Source organism: Syngnathoides biaculeatus, chromosome 2 (assembly GCF_019802595.1).
Source record: "Syngnathoides biaculeatus isolate LvHL_M chromosome 2, ASM1980259v1, whole genome shotgun sequence".
NCBI lineage: Eukaryota > Metazoa > Chordata > Actinopteri > Syngnathiformes > Syngnathidae > Syngnathoides > Syngnathoides biaculeatus.
The window spans coordinates 10,170,938-10,195,888 of NC_084641.1; the positions used below are offsets into that span (position 1 = coordinate 10,170,938).

Genomic DNA, 24,951 nt, shown 5'->3' on the forward strand with positions numbered 1-24,951 from the left:
AAAAAAAAAAGCAGTCAGAGCATATAACTCCAATCCTAAAGTTCTTGCACTGTCTTCCAGTCAGCTTTAGAATAGATTTTAAAGTTCTGCTACTGGTCTATAAATCACTAAGTGATTTAGGTCCTGAATACATGAAAGAAATGCTTACGGAATACAAACCCAGTAGAGCTCTGAGATCGACTAACTCAGGTCAAATAGTGCAGCGCAGAGTCCAAAGCAAACATGGTGAAGCAGCATTTAGTTATTATGCTGCACACAAATGGAATAAGTTGCCAAAAGAGGTGAGGTCAGCCCCAAGTGCGAATGTTATTAAATCTATGTTGAAAACTCTTCTTTTTTCTCATGCTTTTTAGAATATATCCAGTTTTTTTTATTGTATTACTTGCACTGTATGCGGTTTTAATTGTCTTTTTTTTTAGATTTTGTTTGTCATTTTTATTGTTTTTATGCCGTTTGAAATGTTTTATCTTTTTCTTTTCAAATGCCTTTAATCACGTAAAGCACATTGAGTTACCCCTCATGTATGAAATGAGCTTTACAAATAAATTTGCTTTTTTTTAACTGTCTTAGACCCCTAATGACTTTGGAATTTATCAACTATGCTATACTAGACTTTTGTATAAAGGCGTAGATATATCTGATGATTTACAATATGGCTACATTATGTGAAAAAACAGAAGATGAGCAAAATAAATGAATAAAAGCAAACCTGCACCAAGCTCTGTTTTATTGAATGAAAAGAAGAAAAAAAAAAAATCACAATACACAATGAGATACTATTCCACTCAAGGTCGGTAGTTGGCGGCAATACACATTAGAAAGCGAGATGAAACTATCATAACACAGCTTTTAGTAGGACTCCATATCCTGGATTGCATTTGGCCTCAATACAGGCAGAATGTAACGGCAAAAGGGGAAGCTATATTCTTTGGTCAACATCTTTGTCAAGATTTGCCCTCTGAACAAACTAAGTATAACAAAATAACTAAAACAATTAAAACTATGTAATAGTGATTACCTCTCACCTCGCGGTGAGGTAGTAGTAACAATATATTACCTAATAATAATTTCTCATCATGGAAAAAGGGAAAAAAATCTTACCTTACACTTAATTTCATCCATTTATCACAAAATATGACAAGCAGAGCTATGGATACATGTCATTAAAATAGACAAGGCATGAGGGAATTTTTTACTTTATATGCTACATATCCACCCATCCATCCATTTTCTGAACTGGTTATCCTCACTAGGGTTGCGGGAATGCTGGAGCCAATCCCAGCTGTCATCAGGCAGGAGGCAGGGTACACTACATTTATACATTTTTACATTTAAATATGAAGTTTCTTTCGGCTTGTCCCTTTCGGGGTCGCCACAGCGTGTCATCTCAGATGAACCCACATATATGTTTGGCACAACATTTGGTACACACACATATATATATATATTTAGATATTACACACACAACCTTTTATTTCTCTGTGTTTTTCGCAATATCTTTATGTCTCAAAAGTATTCTCTGTCAATTGACTCTTGTCGTACTCGAGCAGCTCCAACTACCGGAGACAAATTCCTTGTTTTTAACATACTTGGCAAAATCAATTTTTTCATTTTGTTTGATTTCTCAAAGACTACTATACATAGTTTTAGAAATTATATTTAAAAAAAAAAAAGGTCAAGAAAAGAGTAGGAAGTCTGAAACAGTGTTCATTTACACTCCCACTCCCCAGCAAAGCCTCTCAGCAGCCGTGGACCCAAGAACGTTGTCATGGTGACGGCATCAGAAGCCTGTCAGCAAGCCAGCCTGACGGCCGTTACTATTGTGCAGCTCGGAAAGACAGAAAGAAAGAGGTAATGAGACAGGCGACAAAGGCTGTGGAAATGACGCATTAAAAGATTATGATGAAGGGACCTGATGGAGAATTCAGTCAATTTGTTGTGATTTTAAGAACAAAAGACAACACAACACTCAAAGAAATCCAGTACATAAATTGGAAAGGGATATCCTTTAAATCTGATTTACCGCTATATAAAGTATTGTGATTTATTTTAATAATTGATATTCCAATGAGTAATTGCTTGTACCTGTTTGTTTGTAAGACTTTTGTAACACTTTCAAGTGATGTTAACGTTGAATATTATCACAGCAATTTTGTAAGTAACTGCTCAAGTCCACATGCTAAGATAATTTAGTACTTTGAATTTTACATGAATACCTCTTAAATTCTCATGGGAAATATGACATTGTTTTGAAATGCATCATCCTCTACTCACGCTCTCATTAAGCGGCAGACACATGAGCAGCCAACAAACCATATGTGAGGAAGGACATAGGTACAGAACAAAAGCTTTTCCAAAAGCATTGAAGCATTGAATCTCCATCTGCTCTATGTGACTGCATGTGCTCTATGTGTTTGTGTGCACACTCTGATACTCATCACTTCATTGGGGCAATAATCTGTCACATACACAGCAATGAAATGGGTTTCTTGCACTGTGGGAACCATATATATATATAAATAAATTATCTAATCTAATCTAGATAGATAGATAGATAGATAGAATGAGTAATCAATAATCTATTTCGTCCAATCAATCAGTTTTTACATCTTAAATATTCTGCCATCGGCACAGAAAAGTTATGTTATACCTAAAGTTATACCTCCGCGGATAACAAAAATATGCGAATAATGGATGCAGTATTAATATTCCTATGTATGATATGTACCATATTTTTGCTACTGTAGGATTCACTGAAAAGTCTTAAATTTGTTTTCATATTTTGGTGAAGTAACAAATAAAAACCTTGAAACAAACAAATTCTGCCTCATTTTTGTAGAATTGTCACCATCTTCCAAACATCTTTGAAGGATCAATACTTAAAAATCTATGTATTGCTGCATTACCTGCAGAAATGTATCACAATATTGTTCTCGTACCAATATAGAGTCCAACCCTATATATAGTTGGAGTGGAAAGGTGGCAATATAGTGGTTCAGTATCTACTGTATATAATTTTAGTACTGGAGAATGATACTGCACCTTGATAGATGACGTTATATACCACAGTGTTACACCATTGCCTGGTACTGAATAATTTTATTCATGTGCGTCTGACGGACTCCTGCTGTGTGGGGTAGTGGACACTACTCCCCCAGATTGAAAATGACTGTAATCTTTTGCCAGCTTCTTTTTTTCCCCCATGGTTGTTGAAAATTATAATCAAGAGTAGGAGGAAAAACAAATGTTGCATACATGACTCACTTTGACCTGAGCTGATCTAGTTACAGTTGGGCTGCAGCCCCCTTCCAAAGTGTCAAAATAAAATGGATGTTGGTCCACAACCACACGCAAATCAACACAGATGTAGCCATGTGTCAAGATCAATTTCATGTGCTTTAAACTAGCCAGAGCAATTGACATGCTGTCTGCTTTGAAAGACTGAGAATGTGGGTCTTGTAACACATCACTCAATACAGATTTATGTGGCAGTTAATGGCTACAAAGCACATTTTCCCATGGGACAATAGCCTTTGGTTGTGCGTCCTCCAAAAATAAATACACTATTGAACAATTCTTTTGAAGACAAAAAATTATTTTAGTATTTCATTTCAAAGAAATTACAAATACATGTATGCTGAAATCACAAAATATCCCACCAGTCATCCTTTGATTTCACCTGTGTACTTGGTGGGGAAGTTGGTAAATGTTAGTGTTTCACAACAAATGACAAAAATAAAATATAAAATGGAATTAGGTGATTTTATTTGGCTCATGTTGAGACATCAAATACTGTTAAAAATATAGTCTAATTTAGTAACATTTCCTTGAATGTAATTTTGAAAAGGAAGCCAAAGATACAGTATTCATGAGCACAGGGGAAAACCTTGGAGACTAATACAACTTACGATACAGTGCCATCGATCCATCCATCCATATTCTTAGCTGCTTATTCTCACAAGGGTCGTGGGGAGTGATGGACCCTATGCCAGCTGTCAACGGGCAGGACGCGGGGTACACCCTGAACTGGTTGCCAGCCAATCGCAGGGCACATGGAATCAGACAACATTCGCACTAACAATCACACCTAGGGGCAATTTAGAGTGTCCAATTAATGTTGCGTGTTTTTGGGATGTGAGAGGAAGCCGGAGTGCCTGGAGGAAACCCATGCACGTGTGGGAAGAACATACAAACTCCACACAGGCGGCTTGAACCCAGGACCTCAGAACTGTCAACTCTTTCCAGCTGAGCCACGACGCCGCCCGATACAGTACAATATGACTATAATAAAAAATATTGATAGCACATCTAAATGCATTTCTTGTGTACCCTCAGCCTCTTTAGAGAGTTCAGACCTTCCTTCTTTAACTACTTTTCAACTTGGGAAGAACATTTATGCTAAATGTACTATGTTTAGTCATCTTTGGCCCCAAGACATATTTTTCCTTCATAATACAATATATTCTTGTCTTGATAAACCCCGTAAAACTCATGAGCACCACTTGTGTCATGAGTTATTATTAATCCATCAGTTTTTAAAAAAAATAATTGGGGAGTTTCAAGCTCTTACCAGGATTGGTTAGGTCCCTCTTACAAAAAAAAAAAGAAATTATTCGGGAAATACATAATATCCTTATCTCGATCAATATTAATGTGACCCAGATGGACTTGACCTGTGGTCACGGTCCAGTAGTGTCCTCTATCAGCATGCAAAAGGAGATAAATCTCTTCAACTGCAGGATTAGTGAGTCATCCGCTCAAATGAGCACATCCGTGATACACCTCACACACCATCTCTGCATACTGTCAATTGTAATTGTGACAAATATAACATTTTTAAAACATTTAACCTCTAGAATATATTTTATTCAAAATGTTTCAACGCATACAAACTTAATTCTCATTTTTAAGAAAAGGAAAAATGCATTTCACAGTTTTTAATAATGGATTCATTTTGATAGAATCCCAAAACGTAATGCATAAATGTTTCATTTAACGGGTGTATTCGCACTTCCTCCTGATCCAATCAGAGTGGACTGTCGGGACCAGTCAGCATCTTCCAAATAATAGCAAAAGCTTGCTGACAACTTTAAGACTTGGTGAGATCCAGCACTGTGACCTTAGAAACGTTCTTCTGGATAAAATGACACATTTCCAAACTCCCATAATCTTGTAATGTAGTTTTGTAGTAAAGTGCTCCTGGATGAGTGAAAGCTCATATTAATTCTCTTTCATTTTAACTTTCTGGAAGTGTTACTGCTGGATACCCTAATACTATTTCAGTACATTTTGGCAGAGTAAGGTAAACAGCAACCTTCAGTAACTGGGGGAGAAAAAAATGGGGTGTTGCTGTGACAAAGATGCAAAGCAGGGGTGAACAACGGAGGTGCCAGATCTTTCCCAAGATGAAACAATTCTGGTTTGTAAAATCTAAAATTGCTTCATGCAGGATAAAAAAAAAAAAAAAGAAAAAAAAGTGTGGTTTCTTCCTTGGCTCATAGCTCACCCTACAATAACCACAGTCATCGAATTTTGGGGGAACCAATAAACTAGTCAAACTAATAGCACAGTCATGTCCTAATGTTTCATGTTAAAAATCCAAATAACTAAAGTAGAAAAAAATAACATTCTGTTGAATTATGAAGGATTGATTTTATGCATGGTGAAACTACCGTATATGAGCAAATGAGAGGGCTGTCATTTGTCGTCCTAAAACGGCCATCTTTACATTAAACCAATACACTATCAATATAAACTCACATTCATGACACTATATAACATAATTTAAAATATTATTAACTTCCACTCAAAGCCTCGTAAGAAATAACTTTACAGTCTTGACAATTCCTTTACCAGACGTACACTGCTGTGGGGCATCAAACTATAAGGTAACCATAGTAACACACATATACGCCAGAGTAGATTTAACAGCAGGCCAGCTGCCAAACTAGCATTAGCAGGGGGTGCCAACTCCTCATTTTCCACATCTCCACTTCCTCCTCCTGACAACGGCCGCACATTGATGATGTCACAAAGCCTCATTTAAAAGCCAGGAAGAGCATGACAAAAGTGGGAGGAGATAGAAGTGGAAAAAAAGAGGGAGAGGACTGGAGGGAGATTATGGGAAAAAAGAGACAAGAGAAAATGAGGGAGAAGCAATAACTGAGATTGGAAAAAAAGAACATAAGACAATGAAAAAAAATGATCATGCTGTAAAATTACTCAGAGTTTTGTACATTTTGAACCTATGGTGTTCAATTTTTTAACTATGGGAAATGACCGCAGAAGTAAAATAAAAGCCAATATCTAACTAATATAAAAGCCTTCCTCCATGACCAGTCAAAATAAATACATCCATCCATTTTCAACACCGCTTATCGCAGTTAGGGTTGCGGGCCACTGGAGTCTATCATGGCTGACTTCCGCCGAAAGGCAGACTTCATCCTGGACTGGAGACCAGTCAGTCGCAAGGCACATATAGACGTCATCACTGAGTGGGAACTGAACCCATGCTGCCGGCACCAAAGCCACATTATGAAGTCTCAAGGCAGAGAAATTGGATCTATACTGACTGTAATTAACGCAATCAATAGCGCATGGCTTTATTGACGCATCGGGGATGTACTGTATGTAAAGTGTACTAAACCCATTTTAGTGTGTGCATGTGTGTGCTCTGCAGAGACAATAGGTCCATACGGACACCAGCATGGAACCTTTTAAGTGCGCCCATCTGTCCTCCCACAGGTGAGATAATCTACAATCCAATCATCTCTTAATGGCTGCATTCTATATTACTTTGCGTATGTCAGTCTGTAGTCAAAAGGGAAGGAAAAATAGGCTGAAAAAACAGGTGGAGAAAATTCCGTGTTCATACAAAATGCAACTCAAACAACAGTGTTCCCCCATTATTCTCGGGGCATACATTCCTGACACTCCCACGAATAGTGAAAATCCCCAAATAATGGATGTAGTACTAATATACCTATGTAAGATATGCATCATTGTTTTGCAAATATAGGATTCACTTAAATCTTAAAACGTCTCTAAAATGGACAGCATACTTTATGTGGGCAATTGTTGTGTAACTTGTCCAATGAGGTACACTTGAACACAATAGTTACACTGCTAACATCCATGCAAGTGTTTTAGCATGTATGTACCCTATAGTATGATGGTGTTCACAGAGCAGTGAGGAACAATTGCATTTCACATCTGTAAACAGAAGAAGCATACAATGCCCACAAACTGCCTGTGTAGGAAGGTCATTACTGACGATGTTGTACACACTCACGGTGTCACATCGAAACTAAAATTGTCACACCACAGCAAATAGAATAGCATAGTACATAACTAGTACATAATAAAACACATAAAAGAATGTCCCACAAAATGACACAATACATGCACTTTAAACGCTATTTACCTCCTCCCAGCATGCTTTGCGGCAGTCTAGTGCCAGGAGTGGCGCAAAGGAAGTCACATAATAACGTAGGCAAATGTTGGAACTCAGTATGCACAAAAGGTGCACCACAATGTAAGGGGCCATGTCTAATGTGGCGCCTTTAAGAGCTCAACGATCGTGAAAATATGCTACACAAAAAAAAAAAAAAAAAACCTTGGGACAGCAAAATCTGCGAATATGCAGGGCCGTAACCAAATGGGCAAGGGTACAACCGTATACACAAACAAAACTGGGACATGGACTATTACAAACACAAAAACATACTGGCAAAGTACTAAATTATTCTTTCTCGCAACTTGTGAATCTGAGTGTGTGCATGTCCAAGTGTTTGCGTACGCACGCATGTGTTGACCTGCACATCTGACGTGCACACATTTAATTGTGGACTATGAGAAATATCACCGCTGTCATGACTTGCACATTGTTGACGAGTAAAATTTAAGGAAAAAAGCGGAAACAATGAGAGCTGAATATTTCTAAGGGTTATTTGGGAGTTTTGACCACACACTGCGCACCAAATATCTATTCTATCTCAACAATTACATGTAAAAACACACAGAAAAATCCGTGTCTACCCTCCGCCGACATCCCGTGACCCGCCTCGAAACAATAGGCAACACTTCCTGAACGTCATGAATACCAAGGAGCAGTTTCCTTCTCGAATAAGTTGCAGAAAAGCACAGATAAAAACATGCAACTCCTCTAGCACTAAGGCATACCCTGAAATACAGAACAGTCAATCAGAGCATCACAGAACAGGCTTTGACATAGATTTGACACTTTCCTGGTGCCACTCTGTTTCAAAGATTTAAAGACTAATGGTGGTTAGATGATGTTTCCAAAACACACCAAAATAAATGCAAACTCTGGATAAAGGTGAATGGTTCACATAACCGTTTGAACAACAAGATACAGTAACAGCAACTCTTGCAAGATGTCATTTTAGTACATCCCAAGATGAGCAACCTTTGCTTTTTATTTGATTTTCATGCCAACTATATTATGTTGGTTATGCATGCTGTCATCCACAATATTGGTGTGCCTCATTATCCATCCAACAACAGGTTGTGTGAAATTTGTCATTGATAGACGCAGACTTCTTAATGGCAAAACTCTTATAAGTAGCATTAATACAGAAAATACCACATCTGCATGGAAAAGGAAATTCAGAACATCCAGAATGTTCTTATCACTGTGACATTATTCACTGCATTCAGAGACAACATTCCATAGATTAAAAATGATAGAATACAAGATAAAACAAATACAAAAAATAATTCCATCACTAATCAAATGTGCATCACCATTTAAGTTTCATTCCAATATTTTTCATGAGCAAATTTGTTGAAGATTCAAAATCGCTTCTGAAAGATTGCATTTGATTTCTGAGGTACACTTTATTTGAATTTGGTACTCCCGATAGTTTGCCCTTGTGTTTGGGATGTACTTAAACAGTAATTTCCTTGCAGAATCATCCTGCATCTCTCCACTGCAAATCTCCCAAACTCCACCTCATCATCTCCCCCGGCACCATCCTTTTCTCCTCTGTACCTTCAATCAATTTTTTCCTTCAGCTAAGCTGCTTCACCTTGAAATGATGAAACATCTCAGAAGATGCACCACATGCAGCCTCTTTATCCTCAAAAAACTTCACTGTGTTTGTCTCCTCTCTCCTCCTACACTCTATAACCCACCCTCCATAAAATATGACCTTGCTGCCTTCCAATACCAAACGGCAGGAACGGATTGAACATTTTGAAGATAAGGAAAGAGAAAGACCGAGGGATTGGAGAAGTTGATATTAAATTAAGAGTTACTAGATAGAGGGGGCTGGGAAAAGAAAGTACAGAGGGCAAGAAGAAGAGAAGTCAAAGAGGGACTGTGGAAATGGGGGAAAAAGACATATACTCACATCACCAGCCCTGAGGTCCTCCTTTCAAGAGCAAATTCAGAACAAAATCCATTCATCCCGCTATCCCTTCATTTTCTGTACCACTTATACTGACTACAGTCGTGGGCATCCTGGAGCCCAACCCAGCTGTCTTCGGGTAAGAGGTACACCCTGAACTGGTCCCCCATGCCATTGGATTGAAACTGTTAAACTCCAATCTGTGTGGATAAAACTGGACAAAAACCACTGACCATGGCAACCAGCCTTGCAAGTTTACTGCATGGATGTCCTTAGCCTATGTTTACAATGTGTTCCTGGTGGCCAAGGCAGCCCCGTTTGCCCAAAACTTAAAAGAACCGTAACATTTTTGGCCATTCTTTTTTCTCTGGATCCAAGACTTGCTACGTTTTCTGACGGTCTTTCATGGTGACTGTAAAGAGGTTAATACAAGACATGAAGCCTCAAGGTGCACTACAGCTTGAACTGACGTTTACCACAGAGGCCAGTATGTTCCCTCGCAGCCTTTACCAAAACATTCAAAGAAGTCATACATTCACATACTCACACAGTCCACTCCTGCATGAGCTCTCCTTTCCCTTTCTCTCCCACCCACCCACCCACACACACACACACACACACACACACACACACACACACACACACCACACACACACACACACAACACACACACACACACACACCACACACACACACACACACACACACACACACACACACACACACAGGTCATAGTGGTGTGCACTGTAGCTGCAATGTTAACCGCAAAGAATGCCTCTTTGGATTGCAAAGATTGCTGCTTGCATACAGTCTTCTCCTCTATTCGAGATTGCAGGATTTTGGTAACAGTCAAAATCTATAGATTGGAATGACTTGTCAAGTACAATATCTAATTAGTGAAGGAAGAGGACAAGAAGAGATCTTTCTGTCTCTTCTCCAATTGCACAGGTGTATCAGTCAAGTACTATAGTTAGTCAATAGTTGGTGAGTAGAGTCATGAAAAAAAACACAGGGACCCTTCCCCTCTCAAATGTCCACAAACAACCAATATTATTGAGGGAACACAGGCCAGATACCTTGCCAGCTACACGGCCAGCCATCTAGTCGTGACCCACATTAGTTCTTGGGCCAGGACCACAGATCTGAGCCCAATCAAACACTTAGGAAAATAGACAAAGGAGACTGACCAGGGTGCTCAGAATGAGGGCACAGCGATGTCACTCTCTAAGCACTGAACGCAAAAACTTTTTTTTTTTCCCATCTGGCCAAATTTGTTTTTCACTCTGCTTGGTGATGGCATGAAGCTCTAACTTTCTTTTGAAACACTGTGTTTTCAGAGCTCTTCTTGATCTCAAGTGCAGTATCAAAAGGGAAGAACAGTGACTACAAAAGATGAGTACAGTCGCTGACCCAAGACTGTCTCTGATAGACTAGATTTCGTTATAACATACCTTATTTATCTTAAGAGCCATTGTCAAATCACGAAAATAACATGTCTTCCACCTTATTGCATTGTGTTGTTACTACTAAGAGAAATTAGTACTAAGAAAATGATCACAATTTCTCTTTGTTGGCAGCCTGTCCTTTTTGACATTAGATTAGACCATGGTAAATAATAGTGTTTAGGCGAGTGGGAAAGGGGGGAAAAAATAGTTAAACTGCACAGTCAACCACAAAAATTGGTAAACAGAAAAAAAATTCTGCTTCAGGGGAAACGATGTTAATAAAAGCATATTTGTATCACCAAGAACCAATTTGCGCCACCAGGAACCATTTGGCCACTATCAATGTTTACCCCACAGACATTTGTTGCAGACGGATGCAATGTTTGATTAGTGGAAAAGCATTGCCAAGACGACAAAGAACCATCTGTAAGTGATTTTTAAGACACTCTTAGATGTGAAATGTACATTTAATACAATGTTTGAGTGAGCTGAATGGTATTATTATTCAATTGAAATAGTAATCGCAAGTGAGCTAATGTTAATTGCGAATGCTGGCAGTATAGTAAGGGCTGATTTTGTTGTCTCAAATTCTGTACAGTTTATACCATACACTCAAAACAAACATTTGCAGTTTAAAGATAGAACTCCACCCCATATAAATGAGAATAAATAGGATAGGATAATAGTTAATCAAAGATATAAAAGAATATAGAAAATAATAGAAAAAAATACAAAAGATTATACCGTCACAGCCCTAATCATGTCCTACCTTGTCCATCTCCTGCTGCAGGACCTGTTTGGCAACCTCCAGATCCTGCAGTTGGACTCTGAGTTCCTCATTTTCCTCCTCCAGACAGGCCCTCTTCTTCTCTCCACTGTCCAGCTGACTGTGGAGACGGATTGACACATCCTTCGCCACCTGTGAGCATGAGCAGTGAAACGTACAGCAAGGGTTTAACACGTGAATGTGATTCTTCAGGTCTGAAGTAAGTCTTGGGTGTGGTCAATGAAAATAAACCCAGCTTTTCCAAAAAAATGATTAGCCACAGTTAATTCACGATTTAACAAGGGGGCAATTACACTTTCATGCAGGGCCAGGTAGCTCTTAAGACTGTTTTTCTCTTAATGAATAAAATCACCATTTAAAAATTGCATTTTATGTTCACTTGTGTTATCTTGGTCTGGTATTTACATTTGTTTGATGACTTTAAAATTTAAAGTGGGGAAAGTAAAAAGAAATCATTTGTGAAGGAGGCCTTTTTATGGCACTACATATGTGCTAAAAGAGCAACCACTATTACTGTCATGACATACAACTCTTTTGACTGTAGTCATTTAAAGAAAAACATATCAGTACAGTATAATATTTTGGAAACAATGTGTTAGACTTAGTGTAAAAGTCAATGTATACTGTATATATTTTTGAGTATACTTACTGTGCTCAACATGAATGATAACATCTCCAAACTTTACAATCTCTACTCCGTGAACTGTATCGCATTGTTTGTGTTTGTGCCTCTGTGCCTATTTGACACACACAGTTATTTTGTGTACGACCGCTCATGTGCAACATCTCGCCATGCAAATACAATAAGTAACTGTGTTGATTTGCATGTGTATATCACTGTATCAACATTTCTAAACCAGTGCCAGTGTGCAGCTGAGTGCTACAATGCTCCAATTGACCGCCCACACAAAACAATGCCATGCTGAACTTTTCCATGACGCAGAGACCCGTTGTGTGTGCACACAGGCTACGACATCGTTTCTTGTGGATGCTTGTGAGTTCTGAGTGGGTTTTAAATGTGATGGTGAGCTTGTTTTAGTTTTAAGGTGAAATATGGGATCACTTCTTACGCCTGCCAAAAAACTGAACACCATAAAATTGTTGTAGAGTGTGCACGTTCTGCTACTACCTTTCATGTGTGGTTGACATCTGGGCACTCGTTTTGTTGTGATTCTACATTTTAATTCCAGGTGATCAATTTTGCAGAATGCCATGTCATATCACATGCATTTTCACAACAAAACTAAATATTTCAAATATTAAGTGATATGGAGCCAGCACCGCCAGGGTGAACCAATACAATGTATACATTATATATAAATTGTACTACTACTACTACTACTACTACTACTAATAATAATAATAATAATAATAATAATAACAACATCAATAATAACAACTTGGAGGCACCATGGTGGGCAACTAGTTAGCACATCTGCCTCATTGAGTCATGGGGGTCAAATCTGCCCTCATCTGTGTGGCGTTTGCATGTTCTCCGTGGGTTTTATCTGGGTGCACCCATTTCTTCCGACATTCCAAAAACATGCATGTTAGGTCAATTGAAGACTCCAAATTGTTCATTGTGCCATATTGTTTGTAACTCAATACAAAAATAAAAAATACAAAAAAATTGTAGCATATTGTTCATGGCAGCTTCCCTGATAACATTGATTTTCCCATGTAGCAAGTTCATTCACGTATGTGTGCAAAGGTGAATCGCCTCACGTGAGAATGTGAGTCGTTTAATTTTTTTTCCACAATTGTCAACTTCGGTCCCATTCTGTTGCATAACTCATTGTGAGGTGGTACTTAATTGGTCATTCGCTAAGACCTGCCCCCCAGAGTTGCTGCTGCTTAATAGCAGAATCCTTTGGAGCAAACAGCTAAACAAGATTTCGGGGAAAAAAGAAAAGGTCACCATAAGTAGTCAGAAAGTTGAGAAGTACATCTTTGAACGTTACAACACACCTACCACGTCCCCAAAAACATGCACAGTAGGTTAATTGAAGACTCTAAATTCCCCGTAGGTGTGAATGTTTCTAAGTGCCCTGCGATTGGCTGGCTTCAGGGTGCACCCCACCTCTCGCCTCAAGACACCTGGGATAGGTTCCTGTGATCCGGGTGAGGATACTTGGTGTAGAGAGTGGATGGATGGATGGCTGGATGGGTTCTTTTTGCTGATGAGTGGTTTGAATGTTGTGGTATGAACTGCCTGTAAATGCTATTTTGTTTATGTTCAAGTGAATGTGATGGAATTTACAGCCATTGAAGACTTGCTACAGGATTTAATTAACATTCACTAAAACTCCTGGTGAGGGGCATGTTGAATTTAAGTGTCTGTGTGTGTGTGTGTGTGTGTGTGTGTGCATGCTCCAGGGTTATATCATCCAATAAATGGCAGGGTTGCAGTTATGTGGGTGTGAGTTAGTTGTTTGTGTCCCAGACACACACACACACACACACACACACACACACAAGTATGTATGCGTGCACACACAGACAAACACACACATTGTAAGCCTTTGTGTTTGCTTAACCATAATTTTTCTAGCAACTTCTGTGCGTGTGTGGGTGTGCGTGTGTGTGTTTTTTTGGGTCTTGGATAGAAATACATCGGAAAGTGTAAAAAAAAAAAAAAAAAATCTGTCTTGGAATGTTGCAAGGAGGAAAACTGATCGAGCTGGCAAAAAAAACAAGGAGTCCTTAGTGTCGGCTTTGCCCCTTAAAATGGTGAAACATTCCATGTGAAATAATGACAGAGGATGATATTTTTGGTTATTAATGGTCTGACAGCGTTCATATTCTCTCTTCATTTCAGTTTGTGTATCTGTGTCCAGCTTGAGCCACATATTGCATCATTGTTGTTTTTGCGCTATAAATACTGCAAAGCTGCTTGTAGTTCAAACCCCAACTAGCTGTTTGCTCCATATGAAAACAATTAGTGAGACATTATGTTCTTTCTATATCTTTCAATGACTCTTCTAACTGCAAAGTACTAAACAAAAACAGATGCATATTTTATCCATCTTTCCATTCTCAATTCTGCTTATCCTCTTCAGGGTTATGGGGTGCTGAGTCAACAGTCAGTCAATTGGGAATCGCCTTTTTAATTTCAAATAAAGTGTCCGACCTCATTATAGTAAAAGAAAAGGGTTTTTATCGAAGTCCTTAATATTATATGGTTGAACAAAAGGAAGGCTTCAGTTCTTGTGTTGTTGGAGCTCAGTGCAGCTTTTGCACAGCAGATCATAAAATACTGTTGAACACTCTTACGTGTTATTACCGAGAGTTTTACGAGCAGGTTTCATGGGGATCCCTGATGTTTATGATCAGTAGTGACAATAGTTTTCCTTTTTGGCATCCGCCCTCCACGAAGTCCGCCCATTTAGAGGTTGTTACATCAGAACTAATCTGCTACATGTCTATATATAAAACCATTATGTGTGAAAGAGAGAGTGAGATAGTGGCACGACAGCTGTTCCAAGGAAAAGCTCTGACCAATCTATGTTTGGATTGGATGTAGAGGGATGATGGAATGTGATGAGTACTCACAATACTCTGCATGTCTCGCTACATCCCTAAGGTAGTAGTGAGGAATACATTAAATATCATTTTGTGAACTGCTTGTAGACAATCTAGTATCAAATTGAATCAGATTTCCAATTGTCAGGTGTCACACTCATGTAGGAGCTTTACTTCAGTGACTGTTAAGACTGAAAACACCCAGGTAGTAAAAAAAACGAAACAAAAAAACAACTCTTGAGATGACTCTGTTCAAACAGAACTGCCTTGTATTAATACATTTTTCAACTAACAGATCTGCAGTCCTCATACTTCAATAAAATATTATTCTAACAGTAGTGTTAGACAAGTAGGGAGATGTTTGGTGCTTTAAGACATTTGGCTGACCCTTAGTTCTCCAAAGGGTAAAGTAAGGCTGGATATTAGGCAGGGTGATGAGTATCACAGGATAAAGGTGTGTGTGTGTGTGTGTATATATAAATTAGACAGAGAGAATGTATGCATGCGAGCTGTATAGCTACATAACGGAAGGTCCTTGAGTGAGCTCATTTTTAAGCAAATAAGACAGAGATGAGGAGGAAGTGGACTGGGATGCTATGTCAATAAGTCACAAAGAAAACTGTGACTCCATTCACTCATTAATTCACTTACTCACTAAATCATATGGACATTTACTGCACGCTCGCCCAGTTAACAAGGCTATTTGAATGTTACAGCCGTCAATAGCAGTTAATGAGTCAATGACAACAACATCAACTACGTCTTTATCTATGTCAATGTCTTTGATCGATTCTGGAGGATATTACTAACTCAATTAATTTTAATGGAAGAGGAGAATATTTCCAAGAATGTTTTTTAATGTTTCAGTCTGTTTGAAGGAGTTACTATTGATCACATCTGTGAACAAGAATGCTTATGAATGTTTATTGTATTGTACTGACACTACTATTATCATAGTTATTTAAGATTATCTTACACTTTTTTTTTTAAATGCAGGTGAAATGCGACGCAACATAAACGCATAGGGAAATGCCATTTTTTGATCCTGGGACAGAGGGACAACATTCATTATTTCTCTAGGGTTTAGGATTAGGTAAACGTATGTGACTCGTGCTATCTGTAAAATTTATTTAGGATTGCACAAACATTAAATCGGATCTCAGAGTATTGTACTTGCACTATGCTGCAAACAAACAACGGTGAACAAAGCAATACTGCACCAGCTTTCACCCTCATGTTTTTTACATCTGGCAGAAGTAATGCTCAGTTTGAACTCTCCAAAACAGGTATTTTATATAGCATATATAGCATCACCTCTCTTTTTGGTACTAATCAGAAGTTTTGCATTACTTCCACCTTGTGCTGTGCAACAGTCAAAAGAGTTACGTAGCTCTCACACTTAACTGTAGATAGTAAATCCATTTAATGGACTAAAATAGAGAGAAAATCATTGAAAGGAATGCTCTTACACTGACACAAATTGTGATTAACCTTAAATAACAAAAGAAATTCTACTCTCAAATGTTGCTCTGTGTTAACATCATGTGCAGCATAACTCGTGACATTCTGCATTTAGCGATATACAGCATGTGTCCATATGTGTCCCGCTGCGTGTGGAAATGAGAGCAGTGTGTGAATGGAACAGGAAATTATGTCAGCCGTTCTCAAGGAGATTCTGTTTTTGTTCTGGCAATACAATCGCCGAGTCACGTGGGTACTGAAACTGAAACACATTATAAAACAAACGGATGTGATGTATTTAAAAATAACAGTTGCCTGACTGTCAACAGTACTTATTGCATCTGTCATGAGAGTTTTCTGTTTGTGTGTGTGTGTAGCGCCCTATCAAATCAGTGCCTTCAAGCATAAGCAGTAGTTAAGCCAATTTGCTAAAGCAGATGAGCTCAGTTTTGTAGAGGTCAAGAAGTCAAGGTCAAGTTGTCACTATGACAAGAAATGCTGATTAGACAACAGCACCAGACATCCATGCATCCATTTTCTGAGCTGCTTATCCTCATGAGGGTCACAGAAGTGCTGGAGCCAATCCCAGTTGTCATCGGACAGGAGGCAATGTACACCCTCAACTGGTTGCCAGCCAATCACAGGGCACATAGAGATAGACAAGAGTCGCACTCACAATCACACCTAGGGGGCAATTAATGCAGGTTTTTGCGATGTGGGGTGGAAACCAGAGTGCCTGGAGAAAACCCACGCAGGTATGGGGAGAACATGCATAGTCCACACAGGCGACGCCGCGATTCGAACCCCGATCCTGAGAATTGTGAGGGCAGTGTTCTACAGCTGCTCAACTGCGCCGCCCAGCAGCATACAATAGTTTCTAAATGCCCCACTATTTGAGAAGCACTGCACTAAGGTCATATTTGTTAAAATATGTCTCCAAAGTGCAAATCAGTTGTCATCATCATGCATGACATCCTGCTAGACCTCAGTTCAGTGAGCATCAATGGATAAATATCACCTATGCTCACTTTTTGTTTGGTTTTGTGTGCATGTCTGTTTATTGCAATACAAATTCTAAAAGAGGAATTAACCTCAACAAGAGATGTTAAGAACAGAAGAAGAGTCCCAAGTGGATGTTATGTGATGTTACAAATCTCTGTTATGACTCATCTTTGAATCTGACTTCATGTACATTTTAGTGGCATTTGTTTCATTTCTCCATGCTGGGATACAAGTTTGTTCTTTGGAGGATCAATATTAATAGGAGCAATTGCAATGCCTTCATTTTAGTGAGATTAGTACACAGTCATTGTCATGAAAGCAATTGTATAAAGATCCTAAATACAAACTAATCACTAAAACAGAATGTAACATATCGTGAATATAATGTTGGTGTCAGTGCCAGTTCTGACAGGGCCACCATTCAAAAAGGCTGAATGTCAAAAGCCAAATGACAACATTAGCTCAGGAGTGACTATCCACGCACATGCATACATACACAGACAGACAGACACAACACAATGTAGTGTAACTTGAACTCCTGCCAGCATTTGCCCCTGGCAGCAAGGCGACAATTACTTGTGTCGGGATACACAATGATGTCAGTTTGTGTCTCCCACCAGTTTCGTTTTTCACCCATGATGTGTTTGCTACTGCAGCCAACTGCTGCTCTGACTAAAGCTTTCCGCGATGCATGGGAAGCATGCACAAAAAGAAAAAAATAGAAAAAAAGGCAAACTGTGGAAAATGTGAATCATTCACTGTTTTGTAAAGTATTTAACCATGGCATAGTTTTACAAATACATTATCTCCACACTTATAATGCTATTGTATGTATGTTGTAGGCATAGGAAAAGCTGAAATGTAATTACAAATTCATCTTCTTTTCATGGTCATGGTATGAAAAAGCCTTACTCGTTTTTTTATCATCTTTTAATTTACATCTAAACCTTTCAAATTAAAACTGGTCAGAGCTTATTTCAAATCAACTCCACAGAGTATCTCTTGAATTATGTTCCAGCCTTAATCTTGTCCCCTTTTTACTCCCACCCACCCCCGCCTCACTGCTCACTCTGAGTGGCTGATTTGAATTTTCAACCAGTTACTAGTCGGCCCTTAATTTTTTTTTTTTTTTATCTTACTCCTACACGTGTACAATCACTTCCTCCTTCCATCCTTCCTTCTTTCTTTCAGGACAACCAGATGGTGAGACAGCAGCTGAATAGCAAACAGACAAGGCAAGGAGGTGTGACGAGATGCCACATAAACACAAAAATACAAAACTGCCACTTAGGGTTTAACACTTTCTTTGTCCTCCTTGGGATCTGATGGGGTCTTTTCACAGTTCAGCGATAGACAGAAACAGACTATTGGCACATTTTGATGCACACTGCATTTGTGAGAGTGCATGAGTGTTTGTGTCATACATGTGTGTATGCATCTGTGCGTGTGCACATGCCATTGAGGTCAGTTTAACTCGAGAGCATGGTTCACGGTCCCTCAGTCAGACAATCAAACCAAAGTAATTTTAAAGGAGGTTTTAAAGAATGACCTCATCACATCCTTTTGACTGTAGAAGAACTAGGTCAACACTGACCAAGGTTATTTGAGGAAAATACATTATAGTGGGTTAACGATCTTTATGTTATGCTGGATTTTATCAAGCAAATTTCCCTTCCAAAATGCGACTTATACTCCAGTGCAACATATCTTTTTTTCCTTCTTTATTATCCATTTTTTGGCTGCTGCGACTTAAACTCTAGAGCGACTTATAGTCTGGAAAATAGGGGACCAAAACCGGTGGTAAAGTCAGAATGGACCTTGGTGGAGGAGCAATCTTTGGTTAAAATATCACGTCTCAATAATGTAAGTAATCGGGCTACGGGAATAATAAACAACTGTACATTTTCCCATACTTAAATAGCCACATCAATAAACAGTCAAATTACATGTACATGTAAAAATTGTGTAGCTCTTTCTTATGTGCCCATAAACTTTCACTGTCACACAAAGCTTAAAGGGCTACTGTCATGAAATGGATGATTTTTAATACGTTAATAATGAAAAAACGGTAGCAGATATGGCTCCAGCCATTTTTCCACCACAAAACATGATTGTGACATATATGGCTTTTGGTAACTCCCGCCATGAAAATCCTCTCGAGGGATTTGTTTTTGAGAAGAAGCAGGAAGTGACGTACAGGGCAGTAGCGCACTCAAGCAGTCTCGTCTGTTTTCTACTAGTTACTAGTTTTACCTGCTGTAAGGTAGCCCGTTGTTCCTTCGTGTTAGCCAAAATGCGGGCTCGTTGTATTGCTGGATATTGCTCCAACACTCGGAAGGATGGATTCGCTCTTCATACTTTTTCAAAAAACCCAGATCACTGTGAAAAATGGATTGCACAGGTGCAAAGGACGAGAGCTTCGGGGTTCCAAAAAAATAATAGTTGTCACGTAATCGGTCTCTCATAACGTAACAAAAGATCCGTGTACATGTGACAGGTGCAAAATGTGTTGATATGCGCATCAGACGGCTTACATGCAGCAGCTGCGGAAGGCCTTGTGGATCGCCGCCGGCCTTGTGAATACAACATCGGCCGGGGTGGCACGTTGTGGCGCCAGTCCGCTCATCTCCGCCGTGGAAGTGGATCTGATGGGGAGGTAGTTTGGCCGTGCTGTCGTGGCTCGCGGGCGGCGTTTTTATCACCGCCGCGCGGAGGTGGATCGGACGGGGAGGCAGTTTGGCCGCGGTGTCGTCGCTCGCGGGCGGCATTGTTTTTAATCACTGCCACGCGGAAGTGGCTCGGACAGGGAGGCGGCTTGGCCGTGATGTCGTCGTCGCTCGCGAGCGGCGTTGTTTTTATCACCGCCGCGCGGAGGTGGATTGGGGAGGGAGGTGGTTTGGCCGCATGCGGTTTGACCCTGATCCGCATATGATCTAAATATGCCTTGAAACGATAGCGCCCCGGTCACTTCATTCGGTTGTGAGATGTTCTCTTCTTCAAAAAGAGCTTCTGTATCAGAAGGGCCTGTTCGTCACCCATTGTAGGTGACACAACGTGTTTTCAATTGCGAATGTCCCAGTGTGACGTCACGGACAGAAGATACAGCCAATATGGCGACCACTTGAATGTCGAATGAGACTTCCGCAACTTTGCACATGGATGACGCGCTCCCCGCTCATATTTATTTTTTCGTATAGATATTGAAGTGAATAATGTTTTATGTATTTTTCATTACAATATCTATTTTAGAATGTTTATAGGGATGACACTTGGGCTTTAATATAGAGTACTACGACAGTGCTTTGAAGGAAAGACTTACTTTGACATCTTGCTCCAGGGTTCGAATCAGTTCACCGTCCACTTGCCCTGTTTGGGCCACTCGGAGGGAGCGCCGCTCCGATTTCCTCAGCCGATACTGCAGAATGCGGCAGGTCTTGTTTGCCTGTCGATTAAAGACACACCCAGGATCATAATACTTATATATGAGAGAAATATTCAAAAAGTGGACTATGAAGAAATGATGAACTTCATCCTTACCCAAAGACAAACTGAATGCAATTGAATTTTAGGCCACGAAAAAATAAAACAAAACGATAATTTTATACTGTACATTAATATGGATGAAAATGACCTAAAAAATGCTTAAAGGTAACGGAGTTGTGGCTATTTTAGATATTGTACTTCTGCAAATCTTGAATTTGAATTAAACAGCTTAAGCATTGCACTCGGTTTTTCAAGGCATGCATCGCAGGATAGAACATTGGAGGGTGCAGTGATGATGGCAAAATGGAGCAAGCTTGCCCATATTTGGCACTGGTTGCACAGTGACCTAATGGGAAGTAGCCTGATGTATGGTATGCAGGTAAAACAGGGTGCAGCCTAGTAAATGGATATGCATTTGTTACAAAAGAAAGACCTGGAGTTACTTATAATAAGGAGCAGAATAACAGCAGCAGCTAAAAAGGGGGAATGGGTCTATTAGATATTAATGCCACAGCAGGATCTGGAAAAGTCTCATGAAGACCGCTTCAATGTGTATTTCTGGCTGAGGAGGAACCCGTTTGCTTTTTACCGTGTTATGGTAGATAAAATCTCATTTCCCGTAGCTCGGGACTCTGGGACACCACATTCATATGTTTTTCATCCATTTTCTTCATGTTGTTTTCAATGTACAACTCCATCAAAGTCTCTGTTGTCACTTTGAAATCATGCTGCCACCAACTCTTCTATCGCCAAAGCAGATATTGTCATACCGCGTTGCCACTGGAATTTAGCCACGGCAGGACATACACAATGAGTGGGTTGGTGGACCCGTCAAATGCACGTTGTTAAAGTTTTGCGGTACAACTGTATTTATACGGCTTGAAAACATTCTGCAGCACTCTCTGTTTTCAAAATATGTGTACAAAGAAATTGACGTTTATTGAAAGGGGGAGCTCTCATTCGGTTATGCCTGTCTCCACAAGTGATGACAGACAAACACACATTCATACACACCTGCTCCAGCTGTTGCCGCAGTTCCTGGAGCTGGTAGACATCGTCCTCCATGTACATGTCTCTCATCTCCAGCATTTCAGATCTCAATTCTTCCATCTCATCCTGGAAACAGAAAGGAAGACACGGGAAGTAATTCATCATTTTGTTTTCTACTGCTTATCCTTTTCAGGGTCATGGGTGATCCGGAGCCATTGCCAGTTAATTTTGGGCAGTCAGAGGTCATATATGAAGTATCGTTCACAGTTATGGGCAATTTTACTGGGTTTACACTACATGGTACAACTTTTTACTACAGTATGAAGCACAAGTGCTAACCAAATACTCCAGTGTCCAGCCCTTGGTGACTTATTACTAAAAATCCTCCTAAGAAATTAAAAAAAAAAAAAAAAAATCACGAGATACGAGTTGCCTTCAAAGGTGGTTGAATCCTTTCCATATACACTGCCTCTTGGCATATCTGACATGACTTCCTCAGTCATCCGCAATATCAAAATGATTATTACGACATGAAATGAAAATTAAATACAATACAAGATGCCCTCTTGTTATATGAAAAAGGTCATTGAATTTAGCAAAACATGCCCCAAGTAGCAAAAACAAGTCCATAATAGTAAGATAAAATCTTGAATTTTAGTTCAGGGGTTTCTTCTTCTTTTCCTTTCGGCTTGTCCCATTAGGGCAGTGCTTCTCAAATAGTGGGGTACACCCCCCGGTGCTATGCGGGGGTGTGGAGGGTGTTTGTGACCCTGGGGAACACTTTTTTTTTTTTTTTTTTTTGTCTGCCACCTGCCACCATGGGGGACCTAGACCCCAACTGGACCACCCCCGGGACTCATGGCTGTGGTGTCCTTGAGCAAGACACTGATATCTCTAATTGTTCCCCGGACATGGGTGCAGGTTTAAAAAGAGGCCTTAAGAAGATAACAAAGGAGATTCTTCCACTGGAAACTAAAAACTGAATCAAATGTGACACAGTATGCACAAGGCTGCATGTGCCTCTAGTATGATGATGAGTCACAAACATTGTACATGGTAGGAATTAATTATTCATTTCAGTAGAAGAGCATTAATCATATCAGGTCACTGTGAATAAAACTGGGTGCCTGGCTCCAACAGAGATTGGATAACCTCTGTTTATGAGACATTGTTAAACTAGTAGAGTGATTTCCAGAGTGTGTATGTAGCCAAAAAGAGCATGATTGGCTCCAAGAGTAATAGTGCTGTCATCATTTAGTACACTGGAATATGTGGGTCAGCTACTGGCGAAATCCAACCGTGGCAAAAAATAAAATAAAATAAAACCTGTGTGTGCGTGTATAAAAAGATATCAAGATAGAACTGCTGCGGGCAGAGTATGTCTGCACTTGTAGAGTATAAACATAGAGGTTAAGGAAAGGCAGGCCAACACCAATAAAGTATCATACTGTATGTTCAAAGTAACCTTGGATTCAAGCCACTGTATATTACAACCTGATCTGATGTTTTCTAAACGTTGAGATTTTTAGGTCAAATATAGCTAGATCAAATCTACCGGTAAATAAAACTTCTTTTGACATTAAAACGTAACATGAGCGTTTTTTTATTTTTGTCAATTGGTATTGCATCCTTAAAACTTAAATGGTGGCCTCAAACTTGTATGAAGCGCTGCATATCTAAAACTGTAGAGAGTAAGTCCCCATCTTGAAAATAGATAACTCAATTAAACCAAACAGATGCAAACATTAACTTATTAGCAGGCGCTTACTATTGAGGGAAGACAGGGATGCTTTTGTGCATCAACTGGCACCACAGCTACTCCATTGCAACACATTTGTAAATAACAGCGAGGAAGAAGTGAATTCAAGGTGAAAACAGGAAGTACGAGGCCAAAAAGACTGGAAATACTGAAAATAGGAAGGATAAACTGGTAACGGAAAAGGTGGGGCAAACACAGCATGAAACAGTAGACAGTACAGTAGACTGTAGACAGTGAGGCGGAGAAAACACAACCACAGAGAGTGAGGATGTGAGGTCACGGAGCTTGGGAATCACAAGTTAATGTGTTGAGAGAGAAATGTTCCACTGACCCGATTTTCACAGCTAACTAGAAAGAACAATAAGGTTGTCATGTGAGCAGTGAGCAAGTCTAAAGAAGAAAATGAACCAATCAAAGGCCAGAATGCAATCTTGTGTTCAAAATTAGAGCCTAGTAGCAACATATGCTCTAAAAAAACGGTCCTGCTGGTGTATACCGGGAAAAAAAAATCATTTTCGTCTCATTACAACTACAGTACGTAATCTTATTTTTTTAAAAAAAAGAAAGTCAGTTTCGAGCAACCAACTACTGGAGGAGACGATCAACCCTTGCAGCTCCTCTAACGTCGTTGTGTATTTTTTAGTATTTGATCTTTTATATTTTGGGATGACTGGAGACATGACCCACTTTGCAGTGCACTGAAGATGATGTAGCGAAAATTAATATTTACAATGGAAATGATGTATTTTATCTAGCAGTGGCCCGTTGTCTCACGTTTGGAAAACCCTATATAAATATTATCCGGCCAACTATGCATTTTTCTTTCCGCTTATCCTCAGTAGGGTTGTTACTTTGCATTTTTTTTTGGGTAGCAAACAATAACTAAACAATAATTATTATGTGTATACAAAAAACAATTCTCAAACAAACTAAACAATTCTTTCCTCCAACCCCCTTTTTGTAAACTGTATGTTCACTAAAGACTTTTTTTAAGTCATTCTGAGGACCCCTTAGCTGTCCAACAACGTACCTGATATAAAATACACTTCCCCGAACAATACATGCACAAAACGCAGCAGTAATGACATTATATTCTATAATTAAAGATTTAATTCCATTTCTACATTTTGA

At 39.4% G+C, this 24,951-nt stretch overlaps 1 protein-coding gene across 1 annotated transcript in view; it reads right to left on the reverse strand.

The window, feature by feature from the left end:
• mtcl2 (microtubule crosslinking factor 2) overlaps positions 1–24,951 on the reverse strand; it is a 66,046-nt gene that overhangs the window by 37,946 nt on the left and 3,149 nt on the right. The window contains exons 2-4 of the mRNA XM_061832463.1: positions 22,086–22,187; positions 20,908–21,030; positions 11,586–11,735 (exon numbers count right to left, since the gene is read on the reverse strand). Coding sequence (XP_061688447.1) covers positions 11,586–11,735; positions 20,908–21,030; positions 22,086–22,187 — 375 coding nt within the window. The remainder of the gene's footprint in view (positions 1–11,585; positions 11,736–20,907; positions 21,031–22,085; positions 22,188–24,951) is intronic.